Below are 26,783 nucleotides of genomic sequence, written 5' to 3' on the forward strand. Positions count from 1 at the left end.
TTGTATTGGTTGATCGCAACCAAGTGAAAGCTGCATACACCGCAACCTACTGTATTGGAGTGCTAGGCCCCTATTAATCTATTTCTCTTATCTAGCCGTGTTTCCTCCTACTGTTCTATAAAATAAAAATATATATAAAAAAAGCATACCTTACGATTATTTGAGAACATAGCCCACTAGACAAATCAGTACAAACAGTAGCCAGCCAAGTAGAACAGTTACACATGTCAGAAATAGAGATACAATTTATCCCTTACTCTTGATGATCTTCATATGGTTGCACTCAGCAGACATTCATTTACTCAATAAATCAAATCTATCAAATCAAATCAAATTTTATTAGTCACATACACATGGTTAGCAGATGTTAATGCGAGTGTAGCGAAATGCTTGTGCTTCTAGTTCCGACAATGCAGTAATAACAACAAGTAATCTAACCTAACAATTCCGCAACTACTACCTTATACATGCAAGTGTAAAGGGATAAAGAATATGTACATAAAGATATATGAATGAGTGATGGTACAGAACGGCATAGGCAAGGTGCAGTACATGGTATAGAGTACGGTATATACCTATGAGATGAGTACTGTAGGGTATGTAAACATAAAGTGGCATAGTTTAACCTGTTAAGGCTGGGGGCGCTGTTGTCACTATTTATGGTAATCATGTAATTTTTGAAACGGCTTCCTACAAAATTCTTGATCGTACAATATGCATATTATTATTATTGGATAGAAAACAGTCTATAGTTTCTATAGGAGTTGAAATTTTGTCTCTAAGTGGAACAGAACCCATTCTACAGCAATTTCCCTGACATGGAGTCAGATTTCAGAAATTTTGGCCACTGTTCTGGAGTCAGTTTTAAGGCCATTGTTATTCCTATGAGTATACGGACACTGCTTACGTCTTCCCCTGGATGCCTTTACGTGATGACGATTTGAATGGGGTCGATTGCGCAATCACAGGCACTATAAATAAAAAAAACCTGTAGCTAGTCACTCTTTTCTTGCTGCGTCATGCGCCTGGAGGACATCGACCCGCACTTGTTCCAAGCATTAGTGTAGGGAGTAATATTACTCTGGTCATGTTTCTACTCGTTATAGGAGTTAAAAACATCATAAGGTAGTTAATTTAAAGCGTTTTATAGCAATTTATATCCGTTTAGTGCGATTTTGGGACATTTATTTCTGAAACGCTGTGAATCGCTGGGCACGCTTCCAGTTCATCCCGAACGCAGTTGGCATTTCCACATGGCAAGAGGACAGCTTTCCACCAAAAGACGATTAGACCCAAGAAAGGATCCTTTGCCCAAGATACTGATGGAAGAACAGCTCAAAGTAGGACATTTTTATTATGATAAATCGTGTTTCTGTCGAAAAATGTTAGTGGCTTAGGACGCCATGTTTTTTGACGTAGCTTCGCTTGGCGCAAACTGTATTGAAAAGTAAGGATAATTTAAAAAATGTAATTCCGCGATTGTATTAAGAATTAAATTGTCTATCAATCGCTGTCCACCCTATATTTTTTAGTCACGTTTATGAGTATTTATGTATAAGAGTAGATCACTGTCTAATATGGCGCACCAACATTTTCTCACCAGCTAGGCTACTTTTGTCATTGTGTAACCATGATTTTGGTGGCTAAATATGCACATTTTTCGATTCTGAGAAGGTTAGTGAAAAAAATAATATATTTTGGCGATGTTTACGTTATCGCTCTCTTTGGCTAGAATCAATGCTGGGCTGCTATGTGCTATGTGCTATGCTAATATAACGATTTATTGTGTTTTCGCTGTAAGACACTTAGAAAATCTGAAATATTGTCTGTATTCACAGGATCTGTGTCTTTCGATTAGTGTATGCTGTGTATTTTTACGAAATGTTTGATGATTAGTAGTTAGGTAAACACGTTGCTCATAGTAATTATTCTAGTCCATTTGTGACGGTGGGTGCAATTGTAAACTATGCCATCTACCTGAAATATGCAAATTTTTCTAACAAAACCTATCCTATACCATAAATATGTTATCAGACTGTCATCTGATGAGTTTTTTTCTTGGTTAGGGGCTATCAATATCTTAGTTTAGCCGAATTGGTGATAGCTACTGTTGTTGGTGGACAAAGTAAAAAAGGTGGATTATGCTAATGTGTTTTTAGGTAATAGATTTACATCTTTACATATTGTGTCTTCCCTGTAAAACATTTTAAAAATCGGACATGTTGGCTGGATTCACAAGATCTGTGTCTTTCATTAGCTGTATTGGACTTTAATGTGTGAAAGTTAAATATTTAAAAAAAATATTTTTTTTGAATTTCGCGGCTCTGCCTTTTCAGTGGAATGTGGGGGGGGGGTGCCGCTAGCGGCACCCTAGTCCTAGACAGGTTAAAGTGGCTAGTGGTCCATGTATTACATAAGATGGCAAGATGCAGTAGATGATATAGAGTACAGTATATACATATACATAAGAGATGTGTAATGTAGGGTATGTAAACATTATATTAGGTGGCATTGTTTAAAGTGGCTGGTGGTACATTTTTACATAATTTCCATCAATTCCCATTTTTAAAGTGGCTGGAGTTGAGTCAGTATGTTGGCAGCGGCCGCTAAATGTTAGTGGTGGCTGTTTAACAGTCTGATGGCCTTGAGATAGAAGCTGTTTTTCAGTCTCTCGGTCCCTGCTTGGATGCACCTGTACTGACCCCGCCTTCTGGATGATAGCGGGGTGAACAGGCAGTGGCTTGGGTGGTTGTTGTCCTTGATGATCTTTATGGCCTTCCTGTGACATCGGGTGGTGTAGGTGTCCTGGAGGGCAGGTAGTTTGCCCCGGGTGATGCGTTCTGCCGACCTCACTACCCTCTGGAGAGCCTTACGGTTGTGTGCGGAGCAGTTGCCGTACCAGGCGGTGATACAGCCTGACAGGATGCTCTCGATTGTGCATCTGTAGAAGTTTGTGAGTGCTTTTGGTGACAAGCCGAATTTCTTCAGCCTCCTGAGGTTGAAGAGGCGCTGCTGCGCCTTCTTCACAACGCTGTCTGTGTGGGTGGACCAATTCAGTTTGTCCGTGATGTGTACACCGAGGAACTTAAAACTTTCCACCTTCTCCACTACTGACCCGTCGATGTGGATAGGGGGGTGCTCCCTCTGCTGTTTCCTGAAGTCCACAATCATCTCCTTTGTTTTGTTGACGTTGAGTGTGAGGTTATTTTCCTGACACCACACTCCGAGGGCCCTCACCTCCTCCCTGTAGGCCGTCTCGTCGTTGTTGGTAATCAAGCCTACCACTGTAGTGTCGTCCACAAACTTGATGATTGAGTTGGAGGCGTGCATGGCCACGCAGTCGTGGGTGAACAGGGAGTACAGGAGAGGGCTCAGAACGCACCCTTGTGGGGCCCCAGTGTTGAGGATCAGCGGGGTGGAGATGTTGTTACCTACCCTCACCACCTGGGGGCGGCCCGTCAGGAAGTCCAGGACCCAGTTGCACAGGGCGGGGTCGAGACCCAGGGTCTCGAGCTTGATGACGAGTTTGGAGGGTACTATGGTGTTAAATGCTGAGCTGTAGTCGATGAACAGCATTCTCACATAGGTATTCCTCTTGTCCAGATGGGTTAGGGCAGTGTGCAGTGTGGTTGCGATTGCGTCGTCTGTGGACCTATTGGGTCGGTAAGCAAATTGGAGTGGGTCTAGGGTGTCCGGTAGGGTGGAGGTGATATGGTCCTTGACTAGTCTCTCAAAGCACTTCATGATGACGGAAGTGAGTGCTACGGGGCGGTAGTCGTTTAGCTCAGTTACCTTAGCTTTCTTGGGAACAGGAACAATGGTGGCCCTCTTGAAGCATGTGGGAACAGCAGACTGGGATAAGGATTGATTGAATATGTCCGTAAACACACCAGCCAGCTGGTCTGCGCATGCTCTGAAGACGCGGCTGGGAATGCCGTCTGGGCCTGCAGCCTTGCGAGGGTTAACACGTTTAAATGTTTTACTCACCTCGGCTGCAGTGAAGGAGAGCCCGCAGGTTTTGGTAGCGGGCCGTGTCAGTGGCACTGTATTGTCCTCAAAGCGGGCAAAAAAGGTATTTAGCCTGTCTGGGAGCAAGACATCCTGGTCCGCGACGGGGCTGGTTTTCTTTTTGTAATCCGTGATAGACTGTAGACCCTGCCACATACCTCTTGTGTCTGAGCTGTTGAATTGCGATTCAATTTTGTCTCTGTACTGGGACTTAGCCTGTTTGATAGCCTTGCGGAGAGAATAGCTACACTGTGTGTATTCGGTCATGTTTCCGGTCACCTTGCCCTGGTTAAAAGCAGTGGTTCGCGCTTTCAGTTTCACGCGAATGCTGCCGTCAATCCACGGTTTCTGGTTTGGGAATGTTTTAATCGTTGCTGTGGGTACGACATCGTCAATGCACTTCCTAATGAACTCGCTCACCGAATCAGCATATTCTTCAATGTTGTTGTTGGACGCAGTGCGGAACATATTCCAATCCGCGTGATTGAAGCAGTCTTGAAGCGTGGAATCAGATTGGTCGGACCAGCGTTGAACAGACCTGAGCGCGGGAGCTTGTAGTTTTAATTTCTGTTTGTAGGCTGGAATCAACAAAATGGAGTCGTGGTCAGCTTTTCCGAAAGGAGGGCGGGGGAGGGCCTTATATGCGTTGCGGAAGTTAGTATAACAATGGTCCAGAGTTTTGCCAGCCCTGGTAGGACAATCGATGTGCTGATAGAATTTAGGGAGTTTTGTTTTTAGATTAGCCTTGTTAAAATCCCCAGCTACGATGAATGCAGCCTCAGGGTGTGTGGTTTCCAGTTTACAGAGAGTCAGATAGAGTTCGTTCAGGGCCATCGATGTGTCTGCTTGGGGGGGAATATATACGGCTGTGATTATGACCGAAGAGAATTCCCTTGGTAGATAATGCGGTCGACATTTGATTGTGAGGAGTTCTAGATCAGGTGAACAGAATGACTTGAGTTCCTGAGTGTTGTTATGATGGTCACACCACGTCTCGTTAATCATGAGGCATACCCCCCCGCCCCTCTTCTTACCAGAAAGATGTTTGTTTCTGTCTGCGCGATGCGTGAAGAAACCAGCTGGCTGCACCGACTCCGTTAGCGTCTTTTGAGTTAGCCATGTTTCCGTGAAGCAGAGCACGTTGCAATCCCTGATGTCTCTCTGGAATGTTACCCGTGCTCGGATTTCATCGACCTTATTGTCAAGAGACTGGACATTGGCGAGTAGTATGCTAGGGAGTGGAGCGCGATGTGCCCGTCTCCGAAGCCTGACCAGGACACCGCTACGTTTGCCCCTTTTACGGCGTCGTGTAGCTTCGCCGGCTGGGATCAGGTCCATTGTATTGGGTGGAAGGCAAAACACTGGATCCGTTTCGGGAAAGTCATATTCCTGGTAGGAACGGTGGTTAGTTGACGTTAATCGTATATTCAGTAGTTCCTCCCGACTGTATGTAATGAAATCTAAGATCACCTGGGGTACCAATGTAAGAAATAACACATAAAAAAACAAAATACTGCATATTTTCCAAGGAACGCGAAGCGAGGCAGCCATCTCGCTCGGCGCCGGAAGTAATGTTCCTTTAATACGATAAAGTCTCTTTATATCCAAAAACCTCAGTTTTGTTCACGCGTTTTCTTCAGTAATCCACAGGGCTCAAACGCAGTCAAAACAGGAAGACAAAAAAATCCAAATTGTATCCGTAAAGTTCATAGAAACATGTCAAACGATGTTTATATTGTTTTTAGCCTAAATAATCTATAATATTTAAACCGGACAATAACACCGTCAATTTAAAAGGTAAACAAGAAAGGCACTCTCTCGGTCTCGCGCATGAAAAAGCTCTGTGACACTTTAGGGTCCACTCATTCCGACTGCTCTTACTTCTTGATTTTTCAGAATACAAGCCCGAAACAATTTCTAAAGACTGTTGACATCTAGTGGAAGGCATAGAAACTGCAATTTGAGTCCTACGTCAATGGATACTGTAATGGCATTGAATAGAAAACTACAAAACCAACAACAAAAAAATACTTCCTGAAGGGATTTTTCTCAGGTTTTCGCCTGCCAAATCAGTTCTGTTATACTCACAGACACTATTTTAACAGTTTTGGAAACTTTAGAGTGTTTTCTATCCAAATCTACCAGTTATATGCATATCATATCTTCTGGGCCCGAGAAGCAGGCAGTTTAATTTGGGCATGCATTTCATCCAAAATTCCGAATGCTGCCCCCTACCCTAGTGAAGTTAACGGATGATCACCGCACGTGTATTTTCCACCGTAAAGCATGGAGAAAGAGGTGCTTTGCTGATGAATTCAAGGCACACTTAACCAGCTTGGTGACCACAGCATTCTGCAGCGAGACGCCATCCTATCTGGTTTGAGCTTAGTAGGACTATCATTTGTTTTTCAACAAGACAATGACCCAACACACCTCCAGGCTGTGAAAGGGCTATTTTACCAAGAAAGAGAGTGATGGAGTGCTGCATCAGATGACCTGGCATCCACAATCCCCCGACCTCAACCCAATTGAGATGGTTTGGGATGAGTTGGACAGCATAGTGAAGGAAAAGCAGCCAATAAGTGCTCAGCATATGTGGGGCTGGTTGAGAGAATGGCAAGAGTGTGCAAAGCTGTCATCAAGACAAAGAGTGGCTATTTGAAGAATCTCAAACATTGTAACGAGTGTGCTGAGAGTCGGGAAGCAAGTTTAGGGAGTGGGTATTTTAATAAATAAACGCAACTAAATACAAAACCAGAAACACAAACATGACAATGGAACAGAAACAATGACGCCTGGGGAAGGAGCCAAAGGGAATGACATATATAGGGGAAATAATCAGGGAGGTGATGGAGTCCAGGTGAGTGATGCGCGAAACGACGTTGACAGGTTTGCACCATAACGAGCACCCTGGTGACCTAGAGGCCGGAGAGAGAGCACAAGTGACAAATATAAAATATATTTCGATTTGTTTAACACTTTTTTGGTTAGTAAATGATTCCATATGTGTTATTTCATAGTTTTGATGTCTTCACTATCGTTCTACAACGTAGATAATAGTAAAATAAAGAAAAACCCATGAATGAGTGTGTTCTAAAACTTGACCGGCAGTGTATGTTTACATACACTTGAAGTCGGAAATTTACATACACCTTAGCCAAATACATTTAAACTCAGTTTTTTTTTTACAATTCCTGACAATCCTAGTAAAAATTCCCTGTCTTAGGTCAGTTCGGATCACCACTTTATTTTAAGAATGTGAAATGTCAGAATAATAGTGGAGAGAATTATTTCTTTCATCGCATTCCCAGTGGGTCAGAAGTTTACATACACTCAATTAGTATTTGGTAGCATTGCCTTTAAATTGTTTAACTTGGGTCAAACGTTTTGGATAGCCGTCCACAAGCTTCCCACAATGTTTGGTGAATTTTGGCCCATTCCTCCTGACAGAGCTGGTGTAACTGAGTCAGGTAACTTCCTGACTGATGGCTTGAGATGTTGCTTCAATATATCTACATACATTTTCCTCCCTCATAATGCCATCTATTTTGTGAAGTGCACCAGTCCCTCCTGCAGCAAAGCAACCCCACAACATGATGCTGCCACCCCTGTGCTTCACGGTTGGGATGATATTATTCGGCTTGCAAACCTCCCCCTTTTTCCTCCAAACATAATGATGGTCATTATGGCCAAACAGTTCTATTTTTGTTTCGTCAGACCAGAGGACATTTCTCCAAAAAGTACGATCTGTGTCCCCATGTGCAGTTGCAAACCGTAGTCTGGCTTTTTTATGGCGGTTTTGGAGCAGTAGCTTCTTCCTTGCTGAGCGGCCTTTCAGGTTATGTCGATATAGGACTCGTTTTACTGTGGATATAGATACTTTTGTACCTATTTCCTCCAGTATCTTCACAAGGTCCTTTGCTGTTGTTCTGGGATTGATTTGCACTTTTCGCACCAAAGTATGTTCATCTCTAGGAGACAGAACGCGTCTCCTTCCTGAGCTGCATGGTCCCATGGTGTTTATACTTGCGTACCATTGTTTGTACAGATGAACGTGGTACCTTCAGTCGTTTGGAAGTTGCTCCAAAGGATGAATCAGACTTGTGGAGGTCTACAATTTACCATGAAGGACTGATTTGACGTAGTCCAATGTTACTGTTACCCATCTACCAATCACTGCCCTTCTTGATGAGGATTTAGAAAAGCCCCATTGTGTTTGTAGGAGAATCTGCGCTTGAAATGCAATACTTGACTGAGGGACCTTCAGAAAGTATTCATACCCCTTGACTTATTCCACATTTTGAAGAGTTACAGCCTGAATTCAAAATGGATTTAAAAAAAAATAAAGTTAATACTCACCCATCTACACACAATACCCCATAATGACAAAGTGAAAACATGTTTCCAGAGAAAAAAATCAAATTAATTGAAAAGGAACCCAAGTCAATACTTGTAGTAGCACCTCAAGCTCTGTCAAGTTGATTGTTGACCATTGCTAGATAGTCATTTTCAAGTTTTGCCATTGATTTTCAAGCCAAATTAAGTAAAAACTATAAATAGGTCACCCATGAACATTCAATGTTGTCTTGGTAAGCACCTCCAGTGTAGATTTGAACTTGTGTTTTAAGTTATTGTCCTGCTGAAAAGTGAATTCATTCCCCAGTGTCTATTGGAAAGCAGACTGAACCAGGTTTTCCTCTGGGCTTTTGCCTGTGTTTGTGATACCTTCAGACGTTTGGAAAAAATGCTCCCAAGGATGAACCAGACTTGTGGAGGTCTACAATTTTCTTTGAGGTCTTGGCTGATTTCTTTTGATTTTCCCATGATGTCAAGCAAGGAGGCAGTGAGTTTGAAGGTAGGCCTTGAAATACATCCACAGGGACACCTCCAATTGACTCAAATGATGTCAATTAGCCTATCAGAAGCTTCTAAAGCCATGACATCATTTACTGGAGTTGTCCAATCTGTTTTAAAGGCACAGTCAACTTAGTGTATGTAAACTTCTGACCCACTGGAATTGTGATACAGTGAATTATAATTGAAATAATCTGTCTGTAAACAATTGTTAGAAAAATTACTTGTGTCATGCACAAGGTAGAGGTCCTAATTGACTTGCCAAAACTATAGACATTAGACAAAACAAGACATTTGTGGAGTGGTTGAAAAAACACGTTTTAATGACTCCAACCTTAGTGTATGTAAACTTCCGACTTCAGCTGTGTGTATGTGTGTGCGACGAGTAAAGATCGGGCCTTTAAAAAAAAATGTTTTTGCCTAAAATGACATACCCAAATCTAACTGCCTGTAGCTCAGGACCTGAAACAAGGATATGCATATTCTTGATACCATTTGAAAGGTAACACTTTGAAGTTTGTGGAAATGTGAAATTAATGTTCGAGAATATAACACATTAGATTTGGTAAAAGATAATGATAAAATCATTTATATGTTTAAAGATAATGATTAAATAATTCCAATCTGAAACCATATAATTGTATGAAATTTATTAGAATCATATAACTATAACCTGATGATGTGTGTAGTTTTAGTCAGAATTAGAAAAAGTACCTTTTGTTCCTTTTTAGTATGTAAGCAGGGTGCAAGTGTGAAACAAATGATAAGAGGAGCTATTGACAGACAAGCTGGACTACTGTGTTCCTTACAGGACATTCTGTCTCCACCCGTGGAGGGGAGAAACTGTTAGGCTTGCAGAAAATTATGAAACATGTTGCAGATTAAACAATGCATATGTGTAGTGGAAAAACACAGACTGTCTGAGTAAGGCGTAGCTTAAGATTTGAACTTGTTTATGTGTGTTAAAAAGACTGGGTTTGCATTTTTGATGTTAGAACGTTCTCATGAATAAACACTTTTTGATTTTTGTAAATTGGGACTCTTGTCTGTTTCATTCAACCAGAATATTACAAACTCTGGGTTGCAGACTGAGTAGATTCATTGACGTTTATGAACATTGATAACAAAATTCTCATAACATGTCAGATTCTCTGGTGGGTGTGGAGTCAGGCACAGGCGAGTAAGAATTTCAAGAAGGGCGTTTTATTACAAGTCCATCAACAGAACAGGCACAGGACCGCAACAGCAGCCACTAAGAAACAGGAACGCAGTCCAGTCGAACACGGAGGAACACACTCCTCTGACTAAACTAACGTGCGGGAAAACAGTCCCGTGAAAACACCTGTTTAACAGAACAAACAAAACGCAACCCAAACAAACGACAGATACACAAACAATCCCGCACAAAACCTAGCGGGTAGGGCGAGATTAAAACCCCACTGATTAGCCTAAACTAGACACAGGTGAACACAAGACAGACAAAACCAAACGAAAAAGAAAAGGGATCGGTGGCAGCTAGTAGACCGGTACCGCCGAGCGCCGCCCGAACAGAGAGAGGAGCCACCTTCGGTGGAAATCGTGACATAACAGATAAGAAAGAAAAAACATGCATCTTTGAAATGCAAGAGAAAGGTCACAATGTATTATTTTAGGTTAGGCGCAATCCCAATTTTGGCTGTGTATGTGCAAAGTTTTAGACTGATCAAATGAACCATTGCATTTCTGTTCAAAATGTTGTGTCAAGTCTGCCCAAATGTGCCTAATTGGTTTATTGATACATTTTCAAGTTAATAACTGTGCATTCTCCTCAAACAATAGCATGGTATTATTTCACTGTAATAACTACTGTAAATTGAACAGTGCAGTTAGATTAACAAGAATTTAAACTTTCTGCCCATATCAGCTACAGTATGTCCTGGGAAATTTTATTTTTACTTACAACCTCATGCTAATCACATTAGCCTATGTTAGCTCAAGTGTCCCGCGGGGGGGCACCAATCCTGTAGAGGTTTTAAGGAAATTAGGCATATGTTGCGGTCCAGTGCCTCACAGGAGAAGCATTTTAATGTTATCATTTTTTTTTAAATCCGTCTGGAACATGCAAACTTTTATGTCCCTTAATAACAAACTGTCCATCTGTAAGTACAAATACAATTGTTAAGTTATGAGACAAGACAGGAACCTTACCGCTAGCCATGATTGGTTGAGATACTGGATGGGCTGGACATGCTGAGAGATGAGTTTAGATTGGTCTGCCATGTAGCATGCTTCTGTCTATAACATGAGCTGCTCAGTATGTGTAGGTAGTCCTTTCTAATGTGTTTTTTTTTAAATATCATGAAGAACTGCAAATGTGTTGCTGTTTTGAAATCAGTGGAATGCCCAGTGGATGCAGAGAATGATAGCTAAGGAGATTCTGGCGTTGTATTAAACAGCTCTCTGGATTAGCTACATCTTCAAACAAATGGCAACCATGGCATCCGTGACAGAGAGGGAGAAGCGTTCATCTATGTATCAAGATTTGAGAGTCTCTAGAAAGCTACATTTTCAGATATTATACGTTTCTAATTTTGTCAGTCGTTTTCATTGCACGTTAAAGCATACTGTTAGCAAGCTAGCTAATGTTAGCTGGCTGGCTGGCTCGCTAGCTAACGTTGATATGTGTAGTAATATTATTCGTATCTCAGAGCCATTTGCATTGCTAGTTATAGCCTAATGTTAGCTAGCAAATATTGAACCTATAATGAACAAAACTATAAATGAAACATGAAAAGTGTCCTATGTTTCATGAGATGAAATAAAAGATCTCATAAATGTTCCATATGCACAAATGTGTGTACATCCCTGTTAGTGAGCATTTCTCCTTTGCCAAAATAATCCATCCACCTGACAGGTGTGGCATATCAACAAGCTGAAATTGCATGATCATTACACAAGTGCACCTTTTGTTGGAGACAATAAAAGGCCATTCTAAAATGTGCAGTTTTGTGTCACAAGTTTTTAGGAAGAGTAGAATTGGTATGCTGACTGCAGGAATGTCCACGAGAGCTGTTACCAGGGAATTTAATGTTAATTTCTCTGACATATGCCACCTCAAACATCGTTTTAGAGAATTTGGAAGTACGTCCAACCGGCCTCACAACCGCAAACCACATGTATGGCATCGTGTGGGCGAGCGGTTTGCTGATGTCAACTTGGTTAAAACTTCTTATGGCTGCAGGGGCAGTATTGAGTAGCTTGGATGAAAGGTGCCCAGAGTAAACTGCCTGCTCCACAGTCCAGTTGCTAATATATGCATAGTATTAGTATGGATAGAAAACACTCTGAAGTTTCTAAATCTGTTTGAATGATGTCTGTGAGTATAACAGAACTCATACGGCAGGCAAAAACCTGAGAAGAAATCCAAACAGGAAGTGGGAAATCTGAGGTTGGTCGATTTTCAACTCATCAACTATCGAATACACAGTGGGATATGGATCAGTTTGCACTTCCTACGGCTTCCAATAGATGTCAACAGTCTGTAGAACCTTGTCTGATGCCTCTACTGTGAAGTGGGGCCGAAGGAGACCGGAATGAGTCAGGTCTACCATGAGCTGACCATGCTCTGACCATGCGTGTTCATGAAAGGGAGCTCTGTTCCATCGCACATCTGAAGTCAATGTAATTCTCCGGTTGGAACGTTATTGAAGATTTATGTAATAAACATCCTAAAGATTGATTCAATACATCGTTTGACATGTTTCTACTGACTGTTACGGAACTTTTTGACATTTCGTCTGCTTTTAGTGAACGCGCTTCCTGACTTTGGATTTGTTTACCAAAAATAGCTATTTGGACATAAATGATGGACATTACCGAACAAAACAAACATTTCTTGTGGGAGTCCTGGGAGTGCATTCCGACGAAGATCAGCAAAGGTAAGTGAAGATTTAGAATGCTATTTATGAGTTTTGTTGAATGCACAATTTGGCGGGTAACTGTATGGCTTCCTTTTGTGGCTGAACGCTGTTCTCAGATTATTGAATATTGTGCTTTTGCCGTAAAGCTTTTTGAAATCTGACACAGCGGTTGCATTAAGAACAAGTGTATCTTTAATTATATGTAAAACATGTATCTTTCATCAAAGTTTATGATGAGTATTTATGTTATTTCAAGTGGCTCTGCAATTTCTCAGGATATTTTGGAGGCATTTCTGAACATGGCGCCAATGTAAACTGAGGTTTTTGGATATAAATATGAACTTTATCGAACAAAACATATATGTATTGTGTAACATGAAGTCCTATGAGTGTCATCTGATGAAGATCATCAAAGATTAGTGATTAATTTTATCTCTTTCTACTTAATGTAACTCCTGTCTTTGGCTGGAAAAATTGCTGTTTTTCTGTGATTTTGCGGTGACCTAACATAATCGTTTGTGGTGCTTTCGCTGTAAAGCCTATTTGAAATCAGACACTTTGGTGAGATTAACAACAAGATTACTTTTAAAATGGTATAAGATACATGTATGCTTGAGGAATTTTAATTATGAGATTTCTGTTGTTTGAATTTGGCACCCTACACTTTCACTGGCTGTTGTCATATCGATCCCGTTAACGGGATTGCAGCCATAAGAAGTTTTAACAGAGTGCCCCATGGTGGAGGTGGGGTTATGGCATGGGCAGGCATGAGCTAGTCCCAACGAACACAACTGCATTTTATCAATGAAAATTGAATGCACAGAGATAGTGGCGACACGGTGGGTAGGTAGTGGCACGATGACCAGGCTGAGGAGTAGAAAAGGAAGGGTCTTAGAGTGGGACCTATCCAGGATATGCTGCAATGTCTCCATTTGCTTACTCTGGACGTCCAGCGCAGACATATATTCCTCAATAAGCTGACAGTTTCCACACGAAGACAGTGTCCACATTGGACATTTGGCTGGCACTGTCCAAAATAGGTGCAGCTCCTTCATGGGATGAAATGTTCACCGTAGTCTCTGAAGGTAGTAGCCGCCAATTTGGAGAAAGTCAGTTTCCCCGTATGGCGGAAAGAGGTAGACGCCATTTGGGAAAAAGTCAGTTAAAATCCACACATATAAAATAGGTTAGTGAGGAATCAGCTAAAAGTCAATCAATCCACACATTTTGATAACTACTTATATTGAATCACACAGTTCGTAGGATCAACACAGTTATAAGCAGCAAGCCAGAACCCAACCACAGATTAGAAAGCAGCCAGCACTAGGACCCACAATAAACAACAAAGGAACAGAACTCACCAGCATAACAACCGCAAGGAGAAAGCGGTGACTTACTCAATGCGATTAAATGATTGGGCCCCATTTACAACAGAAACGCAATGGTGTTACCAGTATGATAGCGGGAGGCAAGTACTACACTGGTCCGCGGTAGTGTCCAAAAGAGTAAATCCAAGTAGGCTAAACCAATTGGAGTTCAAGATTGGCAGTAGTCCAAAAACATCCAAGGCACAATGTCAAGTGGAAGAATTAAAGCACCAGTAGGCATGTGTCTGCTCAGATAAAGCCCCCGTGCAGGCCCCAGTGCAGAGCAGGAGTCCAGTATATCCACGTTGGCTTCATAAGTTTCAGGAGACCTGTTTTGTATGTCTCCTTAAAAAAATTACAGTATGTATGCAATAGTGCAATACTGACCGACCCTGCAATTACGTCTGTGACCCTGTGCATGTGACTAATAAACTATACAAGGAGTGTTTCATTTACATTTTGGGTGCTGAGACAGTTTTGCCTTCCTAGCATTCTTTAGCTAGACAATTTTCTCATCAATAGTTTTTTCAGTAAGCTTCAAGTTTATTTTTGTGTCTCTTTTTTCATCCACATTTTCAGATTCAATAATAAAAAATGTCTCATTCACATTTTCAGATTCATTTTCAGATTCAATAATAACTTCACATGAACCTCTCCTCGTGGGACGAGATTTTCCGCTGTTCGCGGTACTGTGGAGGCACGAGCTAAGGAAAAAGGTATGAGCTGGCCGAAGACGAGAGCGAGGACGACCCATCACCTGTGAGGACCGGAAGTATGCAGTTGAGAAACCTGTATCTACGGTCCGGAGTGGGCGCAGGAACCCGACCCCCCGGTGAACAACTGGAGGAGCCCATACTTCCCCTCATCAATTTCGTGGGACCAGCCGAGACAACCACTGGGGGCCAACTGAGGGGACAGTTCGGGACCGTCCAGTGGGAGGATCTGAACTTGAAACCCACCGCAGCCCAAGTGATAGCGGTGGATGGACAGCTACTTCCATGGGTGAGTGACTGGCAATACCCCTATTTCCAAATCAAGAATTACCTTTTGTATCAGGTGTCACGCCAACAGGGGGAACTTCGAGAGGTACTGTTGCTGCCCCGATTGTACGTGGGAAGCATTCTTCAACTGGCCCACCTGATGGGGACGCACCTGGGAATGGAGAAGACCCAGGAACGGATCGCCGCTCGGTTCCACTGGCCTGGGATGAGGAGGGCCGTGGAAGACTATTGTTGCAGCTGCACGGATGTCAAATCACGGCCCCAAAAGCACACTTCCGAAACCCGCTAGTCCCCCTTACGATCATCGGGGTACCCTTTGAACGCATCGCCATGGACATCGTGGGACTCCTGGTAAAAATGGCACGAGGACACCGATACATCCTGGTAATAGTAGATTATGCCACCTGGTATCCCGAGGCCATTCCTCTACGGGCGGCGGTATCCAAGGGAATCGCCCGAGAGCTGTTCCACCTCTTTAGCCGGTTGGGCATCCCCGAACGATACCCTGACATAACGAGGTACTGAGATCATGTCCCGCCTAATGAAATATTTGTGTGCTCTCCTGCAGATCAAGCAGATCCAGACCTCCGTCTTTCACCTGCAGACGGATGGGTTGGTCGAGCTGTTCAATGAAACGCTTAAACAAATGTTACGGAAGGTCATCGAGCAGTACGGGAAGAACTGGGACCAGCTACTACCCCACCTAATGTTCTCGATCCGAGAAGTACCCCAGTCTTTCACTGGGTTTCCCCTTTCGAACTCCTCTACGGGAGGAGGCCACGCAGCCTACTGGACCTTGTCAAGGAGGTGTGGGAAGCCCAGCCGACCCCCTTACTTTCTGCGGTGGGGATTCAGACCAACATCTTGTCTCCGACCTGGTCTTCTCTGGGTTGGTTTCCCCGATTGTAGACCTGGGCTTGGGGGCGCTGGGCCTTCTCCATGTGTTTCCTTACTACTGGCTATATGGGTGTCATCCGCTCCCTCATCGTCTCCACGTGTTCTACCACCCTGTGTAAGTTCCTGGCAACATGGCATGGGCCGGACAAGGTGATAGAGAAGCTGGGACCCAGAACATCAAGCCCCAGGAGAGGAAGGTCCATGTGGTACGTGACTGGCCCGTTCCACGGACCAAGACACAGGTCAAGTCCTTCCTGAGACTGGCAGGATGCTACAGCCGGTTTATGCCCAACGTTGCAGGTATAGCCTCACCCCTTACCGGTCTAACCAGGGCTCACCTCCCGAAAACAGTGAAATGGACGGGCGAGACCGAAGCGGCGATCAGACGCATGAAGGAAGCGCTGTGCTCCCATCCGATTCTCGTAATGCTTGATTTCCAGGTATTGATGTTGGTACAGATGGACGCATGTGACACGGGACTAGGGGCCGATCTGTCCCAGGTACACGATGGGGAGGAGCACATAAGCCGTACATAAGCCGAAAGCTGATACCCAGAGAAGAAAAGTACTCCGTTGTCGAGAAAGAGTGGGCACTAGACACTCAAGTATTACCTGTTGGGTACCCACTTCACCCTGGTAATAGACCATGCTCCCCTGGTCTGGATGGCCAGGGGAAGTTTCACAAATGATCGGGTCACCAGGTGGTTCTTGTCCCTTCAACACTTTCTCTTTTTCTGTTGTACACTGGTCAGGGGCAAAGCATGGGAACGCGGATGCCCTATCGAGACAGCCCCCTTCCCAACAGAGCTAAAGGTTAGCCACCAGGGGGGGACTCTTCGAGGCCTGGTGACCGAGTCTACATCACGTGGCAAGGGCTCCCTCTGCTGGACAAGCCAGGTCTCGACAGGCTCTCCAGCCAGAACTAATTGGGGCTGATTGTGGTTGGTAAGTAATCAAGGGGCTGATTGCTCACCAGCAGGTGATCCCATACAGCTGCCAGAAGGGCAGCACACAGGGTTGGAGACTGGGGGAAGAGAGGTTATTCCTGTATAGTCGTGCTCATTACCAGAGATAATGGAGGGAGCTCGGTTTTGTTCCCGACAGGATACAGCAAGACTCCGGAGCCCAGAAGACAGTATACCGGAGGAGGTATATTGCCAAATTTCAAATATACCCGTTTATTTTTTTTAATAAGGCTGTATCGTAACAAAGTGGAGGGGTCTGAATACTTTCCGAATGCACTGTATACCGCAAAAATGTGTTCGAATTCTTTTTTTCTCCGTCAACCAGATGATGTTCGTCCATGGACGAAGAGGATGGTCCATCTCATTTTTGGGGGGGGGTAAAATATATTAAAATGGATGTAGAATTTTGATCTGTTGAAGTCCACAAAACTGTTGTTATTAACAAGCTTTTACAACACAGCAGAAGGCCCTTCTACTTTTTGATTAAAGTATACAGCAATGGAGGCTGCTGAGGGGAGGACGGCTCATAATAATAGCTGTAATAGAGTCAATGGAATGGTATTGAGCAAATGGTTTCCATGTGGTTGATACCATTCCATTGACTCTATTACAGCAATTACTAATAAATGTCATTCTTTTTCACACTCCATGCACCATCTGTTGTACCCCTGTAGAATCTCACCCCACTGTTCTTACAGAGCACTTGACCCCTTCCAAAACCACCTTGGCCTTTACACTGACGTGCCAGGTTGTAACGTGTTCGATCTTATCCTGTAAACCCTGCCCTGACATCTAGTGCAGCTCCGGGGTGCCACTTTCTTAATTACATTAGTTAGACATTACAGCGAGGCAGGCTACTTTACAGGCTGCACTGAATGTATGATTTCCTATAGGTTCTGAGGGTTGCTGTTTTCCAAGATTGTCACGCCCTGGCCTTAGTATTCTTTGTTTTCTTTATGTTTTTTAGTTAGGTCAGGGTGTGACATGGGGAATGTATGTGTTTTTGTAGTGTCTAGGGGTGTTGTATGTGTATGGGGCAGTGTCTAGTGTAGTTGTCTAGTTATGTCTATGGCTGCCTAGATTGGTTCTCAATTAGAGGCAGCTGTGGTTCATTGTCTCTGATTGAGAGCCATATTTAAGGCAGTCATAGGCATTGGGGTTTTGTGGGTAATTGTCTATGTTGAACGGTTGTTGCTTGTCATTGCACTTACGTAATTTAGCTTCACGGTTGTTTTGTTTAGTTTGTATTCAGTGTTCGTTTCGTGTTTTTCCTTTCTCTAAATAAAAGAGAATGTATTTTGCACACGCTGCGCCTTGGTCCTCTCTCTCACCCATAGACGATCGTGACAAAGATGGTGTTAGTGAGGTTCAGGTATTGATTTATTCCTACACCCTTCCCAAATATACCACCAAATCTATAGGTAACATTTATACCAGTTAATGGACAGACATTAATCTCTGAAGGCAAAATAATTGCTTTGAATGGGAAGATGGGGGCTGGTTGAGATAGATTTGTAAATTTTAGTGATAATGAACCGTACCAATGAATAATCTCGATTAATATGCATTGCCCATTCTTTCAGATCTGCATACGCTATCCCTGAGGCTGCAATTAAAATCAGATAAAATATACATTAAACCTTTGTTTGGTTGGTGCTGATGCTCTCTCATCAGAATAATAGCCCAAAATACTCCCTGTGTTTGGAATCCAAAATTTCCATTCATGTGAAATTGGAGTTAACTTTGCAGCAACACCACCGTAATCAAGTCGGTGAAAAAAAAACACATAGAAGGGCGTACAAAACCCTAAAGAATCGAAGGGAAAGATGACCTAAAATATTGACTCTGCATTACAGATGCCACTGAAGTTCAGTTGATTGATGAAGTCTAAATTTACGGACGCTGTCAATGGTTGAAGCCCTCCCTCCTCGAAATGTGATTAATGGGAAACCTCAGCGCTGCTTTCTGAGGCCGAACACATTTCAGAAGTGGTTTATGGGCATCCAGTAACTGGCAGATGCAGATGACTAAGATGAAGAGGAGGAGTGGAAGAGGAGGAAGAGATGGAGGAGAGAAAGAGGTTCAAGAGAGGAAGAGGAGGAGCAGAGGAAGAGAGGGAAAAGAAGAGAGGAGGACAAGGAAGATGGGGTGGAATATTGCAGATTAATGTTAACAGTTAAAGTTAGGAATAATACACATACTAATGCAATTTTCATACTATCGTGTCAACCCAAACCATACTGTACTGGCTCTGATATTTTCTTGAAATAAAGATAGATACCACATAATGTTGAATGCCCCCACTGTTTTATTGAGTGCAATGTTTTTATCCGGAAGCCTCTCAGCCTGACAAAGACGTTTGCAGAACACATTCATCTCGAACCAGGTCTTACATCTACCATTCCAGTGTTTAATTGCTATATTGTAGTTTCTTCATCACCATGGCCTATTTATTGCCTTATCTCCCCTATCTTACCTCATTTGCACTCACTGTATATAGACTTTTTGTTTTCTTTTGTTCTACTGTATTATTGACTGTATGTTTTGTTCGTTCCATGTGTAACTCTATGTGTTGTATGTGTCGAATTGCTATGCTCTATCTTGGCCAGGTCGCAGTTGCAAATGAGAACTTGTTCTCAACTAGCCTACCTGGTTAAATAAAGGTGAAATAAAAAGGACCCACTACCCAGAACAATGCCAGTCACTAAACGGTAGGCGATGTCGCTGAGAGTCAACAGTATGCAACAATACTCACTTGCTCTCCGGACCTCTTAATGCTATTTGAGAGCCACATTGATCTGATATCATGAGGTCATTCAGCACCCAGTCCTTTGAAAGTAATGAATTGCCTGTATGAATGACCGTTTCATAATGCAGACTCTATGGTACACACATGATCTACCTCAAATCACAATGTCTAAGAATAATGCAACAGGAAGGAAGGAGTCTTTTGGCTCATGTTTGAAGTAATGAGGACAGAGGGAGGCATTCATGTCTCTCTCACTGTTCCTTAACCACAATGCATTTTCCTAACAGATTTTTATCTCTAGGTTCGGAAATTCTGTTGCATACATAATAAACATCATACCACAAACAAAAAGATTTTGACAACAGATTCAAATACTGGTGACCACTCAATACATTTGTAACCCAACTTTGCCTTGTTGAGCGTGCCAAACAGTTGCTGATACTTACATCTTCATTTGTATCCCTTCAGCAAATGCTGCCAAATTAGTTGTGAATCAGCAGCCAGCTGATAACTAATGTATCATGCTCATTTCCTTTCATGAATAGAGATGGAGAATAATGTGTTGTTGATGATAGTCATGTGTACAGGAAATGAAGTCGCTACTTATTGAGCTACAGAAGACATTGAAGTTCCCAATTGTATGAACTTTGTATCATGTTATAGAGCATAATTTTCTGTGTGCAAAACCGCACTGAACTAACTAACTTATTACTTGCAAAATTGTTATCATGATGTTGTACGCTTTCTATAAAGATGTAAGTGAAGGGCGAAAATTTGAATAAAAAGTGCAACAATGTGTTGCATGAAGCTACAGTGTACGCTAAGAAAGTGTGGCCCTAGGGAGACATTCATTTAAATGCAACCTATAGTTTTGACTATACATATTATCATTACAGGTGTGGGAGAGGAAGAGCGGGATATGTATATGTTCCCTGAGTGTATTGAGACAAGGAGTCTCGTGGTCTTGAGACCACTGCAGCACAGAAATGCGCTCTTTGTCTCATCACAGTCTCAATCCACAGGGTCTGGTCTTGGTCTCGTCATGGCCTTGATACACTGGGTCTTGGTCTCAAGAGGTTGGCTCTAGATCTGGGTTTTAAGGGTTCTGGCCTGGGTTGCAAGTTCTGGTCTTGACCACAATGTCTGTTTTACCACATCTCACTAGCTACCAACCTAAATGTCACATTATAAGAAAAGGTAGTGGAGCAATAACTCTCAAAGTTCGATACATCACATGAATCACTGGAGCATACTTTTCCTTTCGAAGTCTACTAACTGTTCTCATGAAAACGATCAGATCGGCTTATCACTTCTCTTGGATCTACTTCCCTTGGAGTAATCATGGTTAATAGAATTTTAACATTGGTTTGAGTCATTTATCAAAATGTGTAGATTTTTGTTGATTACGTATTATTTGCGAGGGCGGACAAAATGTGAGTAAGGACCATTTGATGAGTCATTGCCAGATGAGTCTAGTCAAAAGGGCTGTTACCTCTAAAATCAAATTTCTTTCAATATCACTTTACGTTTCCAGGACAAGTATTTTATGTTGAAAGGAACGTATCTATTTTGAAAAGTTTACGTGGCTCAAGTCCCATCAGTGGATTAGACTAAGTCGGGCGTAAGCAAAATTAGTGAATCCGTAGTGCAGTTGTTCTGGCAATGGATTGAATTCAGGCTTAAAACCTCTACAGGATCGGTATCCCCCCGCGGGACGATTGAACTAACTTGCGCAAATGTGATTAGCATGAGGTTGTAAGTAACAAGAACATTTGCCAGGACATATCTGATATGGGCAGAAAGCTTCAGTTCTTGTTAATCTAACTGCACTGTCCAATTTACAGTAGCTATTACAGTAAAAGAATACCATGCTATTGTTTGATGAGAGTGCACAGTTATGAACTTGAAAATGTACACTGCTCAAAAAAATAAGGGGAACACTTAAACAACACAATGTAACTCCAAGTCAATCACACTTCTGTGAAATCAAACTGTCCACTTAGGAAGCAAAACTGATTGACAATAAATTTCACATGCAGTTGTGCAAATGGAATAGACAAAAGGTGGAAATTATAGGCAATTAGCAAGACACCCCCAATAAAGAAGTGGTTCTGCAGGTGGTGACCACAGACCACTTCTCAGTTCCTATGCTTCCTGGCTGATGTTTTGGTCACTTTTGAATGCTGGCGGTGCTTTCACTCTAGTGGTAGCATGAGACGGAGTTCACAAACCAAACAAGTGGCTCAGGTAGTGCAGCTCATCCAGGATGGCACATCAATGCGAGCTGTGGCAAGAAGGTTTGCTGTGTCTGTCAGCGTAGTCTCCAGAGCATGGAGGCGCTACCAGGAGACAGGCCAGTACATCAGGTGACGTGGAGGAGGCCGTAGGAGGGCAAGAACCCAGCAGCAGGACCGCTACCTCCGCCTTTGTGCAAGGAGGAGCACTGCCAGAGCCCTGCAAAATGACCTCCAGCAGGCCACAAATGTGCATGAGTATGTTTACACAGGCAGCCCAATTCTGAAATGTATTTTGACCAATCAGATCAGCTCTGAAAAAGATCTGATGTGAACAGATCTGATGTGATTGGTCACAATACCAATTGGCGGAAAAAATATCTGAATTAACACACCACCTGCAGTTTGGAGGAGTTGTTGCCAAAGGAATTTCACGATAACATTCATGTTCAGGTGTAATTACAAGGACATATTAGTATATCACAGAAACCAACTGGATAGAAGGGAACCCTAAAATCCACTCTCAAATAAATGGGATTCTGTGGACACTCAATCAGAATAGCAAACACATTCTCTGCAAGGAACAGAACACTCGTTCGATTAGAAATCCATTATTAACGTGACATCAACTTTCCCTGCGCCATCATGAAATCTCATCACTACAAAGCAATAAGTCAGAGTTCTACTTCTGCAGGTCAAGCTCGGTAAAACAAATTAGATCCATTTTTTGTGTGCCCTTCTGTTCGAGAGGCATTGGTTTTATGCACTTTCAGACAGCAATATCATAGTTCTTTCATACATCAAACACTGTCCTTGCAGCCACAGTGCCAAAATACAAGCAGAATAAACAGTTAAGTAAGCTAAAGAAAGTTATGTATAACAACCTTAATTTTGAAATGCTGCTATGGTGTCCATTTTGAATTCCACAGATTATAAATCTAAGTAACAATTCTACATTGACACATAGAAACAACAGAAATTGCACAATGGTAATTACAAGAAATGACTGAAGACCTTTCAATTCTATAACAATGTGCAAATATATATGACCTAATGACAATAACACTTTAGACCGGGCCCAGTCCCAGAAAAACGGACACTTGGCCCATTCATTGAACATTATGACAACATTGATAAAACATTTTGATCTATTTTAGCATGTGGGATACATCGGTGGTCTTAAGGTGTAGAAGTCAAAGTCAATATCCCATACAAGCACAGATTGTATAAACCATACAAGATGTTGCCTCACATTTGACCACTAAAACACCAAACAAAATGAGGAGAAAGTCTAACTACACAGATAAAAACTTCCTAGCCAGCAGGCAAAAATTGACACGTCTTAAGAACAATTTTCTGGTTGTAAACTGATTTTTTGATTGAGAAGACGTCATATCAGATGTCATATTTGGTTGTTATCTGGTCAAATAACCAGATAAAGATGAATTTATATTGATTGCTAAAAATACATTAATTAAACCTCCTTATGTAACCAGTATACAACCTGACAATGACACCATAATTACTTCATTGCAACCAACTTTCCCCCCTGAGTAGCAACTAACTAGATTAAAAGACAGCATTAGCGGGAATTGTACATGGCAGAAGGACAGGGAGGGAACATGATCTAGTACAGCCCAATACACAGTGTTAAGGTGTAGAACTCAAAGGAGATAGGCACTTCGGCATGCATGTCTCATAACCACATAGCTACAGAAAGACCAATACAAAAATTAGTATGGCTTATGTTAATGGTTGGGCTAAAGCGACAGAAATGTAACAGTCTAGCTATCAATCGACTTTTATTCCACTTGTCTAATGAATTCCGTTGAATTTGCATGTAAACAGATGTTGCGTAAACAGACAACGGTGCGCATTTACCACATGTACATGGGGATTCTGGGGTGGTTTGCAGAGTATAATGAGTTGTAGCTAGGAACCAATCTGTGTGCCACAAGGAAATATAACAAGTTCTGAACAGCATAACTCTCCCACTTAAATGCAGTATCGCAAGAGATGTCAAGTAAAAATGGTGTTCTAAAAGAACTAGCCTTCACCTGAATAGAAATGAAATGATAGTCTAGATGATAAAATGCCAGATTTGTCCATGTATGTCCTTTTTCGTAATTTGATCACTCTGTTGTCAAAGAAAATGTTCCTGTGCCGCAGGAAATGCAACTTTTAGTGGATTTGAGGTTTAAAAAGGCCTCTGAAGTTTGGAATTTCCACTTTAAAATGTCTTGATTTGCCCCGACGAAAAACGTATCAACCCCTACACAAATGCTCATTATAATCCACATAATAATTCACATTTCCTGTTGCGGAAGGATTATTTTCCTGCTTTGAGAAACTGGTCAAATGAAGATAGTATATCTGTGTACACACAGAAAGACAGAGAGCGATTATAAATACTAAAGGTCCAGATGAAGTCCAGATCTATCGTCTCCTAAGGCCACCTAAAATAAATCCCAGTTTAAAAATCAAGAACACCATTCCCCCTATCATCCACTCACTCACTCACTCGCTCGCTCACTCGCTCACTCGCTCACTCACTCACTCGCTCGCTCACTCACTCACTCACTCACTCACTCACTTACTCACTCACTCACTCACTCACTCACTCACTCACTCCCTCACTCACTCACTCACTCACTCACTCCCTCGCTCACTCAAATGTGTGCCACAGCGGGCCTGCTAGAGAACCGTGCTGATCGTGTCAAAGTCTTTGCTGATCTGCGAGCTGCTGGGCAGGGACTTGAGGTACTCCATGTGCCTCCTGGCATCCTCCTGGTTCTGCCGCACGTAGTAGATCACGTAGGCTATCACCATGGTGAACCAGCCGAACACAGTGACGAACATGGCCACATCGGTGGTCTTGTGGTGGAAGTTGCAGAAGTTGATGCCCGAGTCCAGGACCTGGATAACGGGTTTGCCGGCGTACTCCTCCGCCACAGCCGTGTGACAGCTCACCTCGTTGACCGTCTCTGGGTCCAGTCTCAGCTCCCTCAGGACCTCCTGCAAGCTGCACTCGCAGTGCCAGGGGTTGTTGGAGAGGCTGATTTTGGCCCGAAGTTTGGCGAATGCCTCTTTGGGCACGCTGCTTATGCGGTTGTTGGACAGGTCCAGGATCCGAAGGACGTCGGAGACCCCCTGGAAGGCCCCAGCGTCCACCGTCTCAATGGCGTTGTTGGACAGATCCAGTTCCTGTAATATGTTGAGGTCCTTAAAAGCCTGTTTGGGGATCTTGGTAATCCTGTTTGAGGCCAGCAGCAGGACTACAGTGTCACGGGGCAGGTCAGCCGGGATGTTCTCCAGGTTGCGCGACATGCACTGCAGCACGGCAAGGCTGTTCTTCTCCATGCAGTGGCAGCTCTTGGGACAAGCGGTCACCAGTGCACTTCCGAACAATATTCCAAAGTGCAAGGCCCACAAGAGAGCCGAGACAGCTGAGAGCAAGGGATTTCTGGGCCGATCATGACCCATACGGTTGGACATATTCCGCTGTGTGCTCCTGCTGGTCCTGTCATGAAAGAGCAGTCATGGTTAATTTAAACCTCGTGCCATGTTGTTCTATCGTTGTGGCTTGCAAACCACAAGACAAGACAGTTTGAACTTGCTTACAAGCTGTCAAGGTTTTATCTGTAGTTAATCCATCAGATCCATCGGTGAAGTATCATTTTCATGTCCTGCTGTTTCCAAAGGGTTTCAGCAGAGCACAGTTTCACGTGAGCTGCATTGAGAGTGTTCCAGACAGAATCCAAGAGGCTGCTTTCTGATTGGAAAGACAAGAGAGTTACTCAAGAGGGAAAGGTATCTTAGAGGGAGATGAAGGCAACTATGAGGTGGAGGTAGGCTGAATGTGAAAGAACAAAAACAGAACAGCGACAGTCCTAGTGAAAAAGGGAATTACTAGACATAGCTTCTTCTTAGAGGCAGTGACACAGAAAAACATGAAGGCCATACTGTAAGAGTTTTAGGGTAGGTCTAAGTATTTTAGGGATAATGTTTTATATCAAGATTACTTTCCTAAAATATTCGTACAATTGTCCTGAGTGCATCAGCCAAATTGGTTTTGCTTGCAAATTGGGCATGGTCAATTCAAGCGTCACACTGTTTACACATTTGTAAAACCATAATCAAGGACAATCCATTTCACCTAAAGGAAATCTCATAAAGCAGAGAGACAAATAGATTGATCATCACTTACATTATCGGATTATATTAGGATAGCCTAATTCATTTATATGGACTTAAAACATTTGAATGAAATTCATTTCTCCTGCTTCTGCAGGATATTGCCAGTTTAATAATGATTACACTCTCATGAACTGTGCTTCTCTTCTCATAGCGTAACATATCAATGCTTCAGCTGCTCAATCATATTTCCACATAAAGGAAAACTGATGTCATACGTTTACACAACTAGAATGGATCCACTGTGCCGATGTATTATATCATTTTCACTATAGGTGCACCCTCTTGTGGATTATGCTGACCATACAGCTTATTGTTGCACTTGATGTCAACCTGTGATGGGACTGGGGGCACCAATGTGACATTTAGACATTTGATCAAACATCTCAATGTCTTCATCCCATGAGCACGCACGCACACAAAATGCAGACAATATTTCTTAAACAAGCCCCTCAAGTTCACATTTGAGCTGGAGATCACATGGAGGTGTCGACAGGATTGTACACGCTAAAATGCACAAGGGCACACTGGGACAGCCTGTAGTGACATTATGAAAGCACTGCCTTTGTTCTTTTCCAAAACAGGCCATATTAATAGACCATGGCAGCCCTGCAGT

At 42.7% G+C, this 26,783-nt stretch overlaps 1 protein-coding gene across 1 annotated transcript; it reads right to left on the reverse strand.

Annotated features, from left to right (window-relative positions):
- Positions 1-17,630: 17,630 nt before the first annotated feature.
- LOC129816473 (leucine-rich repeat-containing protein 3-like) lies at positions 17,631-25,787 on the reverse strand. Its single transcript, XM_055871003.1, has one exon. It carries the CDS (start codon positions 25,466-25,468, stop codon positions 24,668-24,670), a length of 801 nt encoding a protein of 266 aa, XP_055726978.1. The 5' UTR covers positions 25,469-25,787; the 3' UTR covers positions 17,631-24,667.
- Between the last annotated feature and the right edge of the window lie 996 nt (positions 25,788-26,783).

Source organism: Salvelinus fontinalis, chromosome 19, assembly GCF_029448725.1.
Source record: "Salvelinus fontinalis isolate EN_2023a chromosome 19, ASM2944872v1, whole genome shotgun sequence".
NCBI lineage: Eukaryota > Metazoa > Chordata > Actinopteri > Salmoniformes > Salmonidae > Salvelinus > Salvelinus fontinalis.

Excerpts from the sequence above, each read along its gene's own strand:
- LOC129816473 (XM_055871003.1), bottom strand. The coding sequence starts at position 25,468 with ATGTCCAACCGTATGGGTCATGATCGGCCCAGAAATCCCTTGCTCTCA.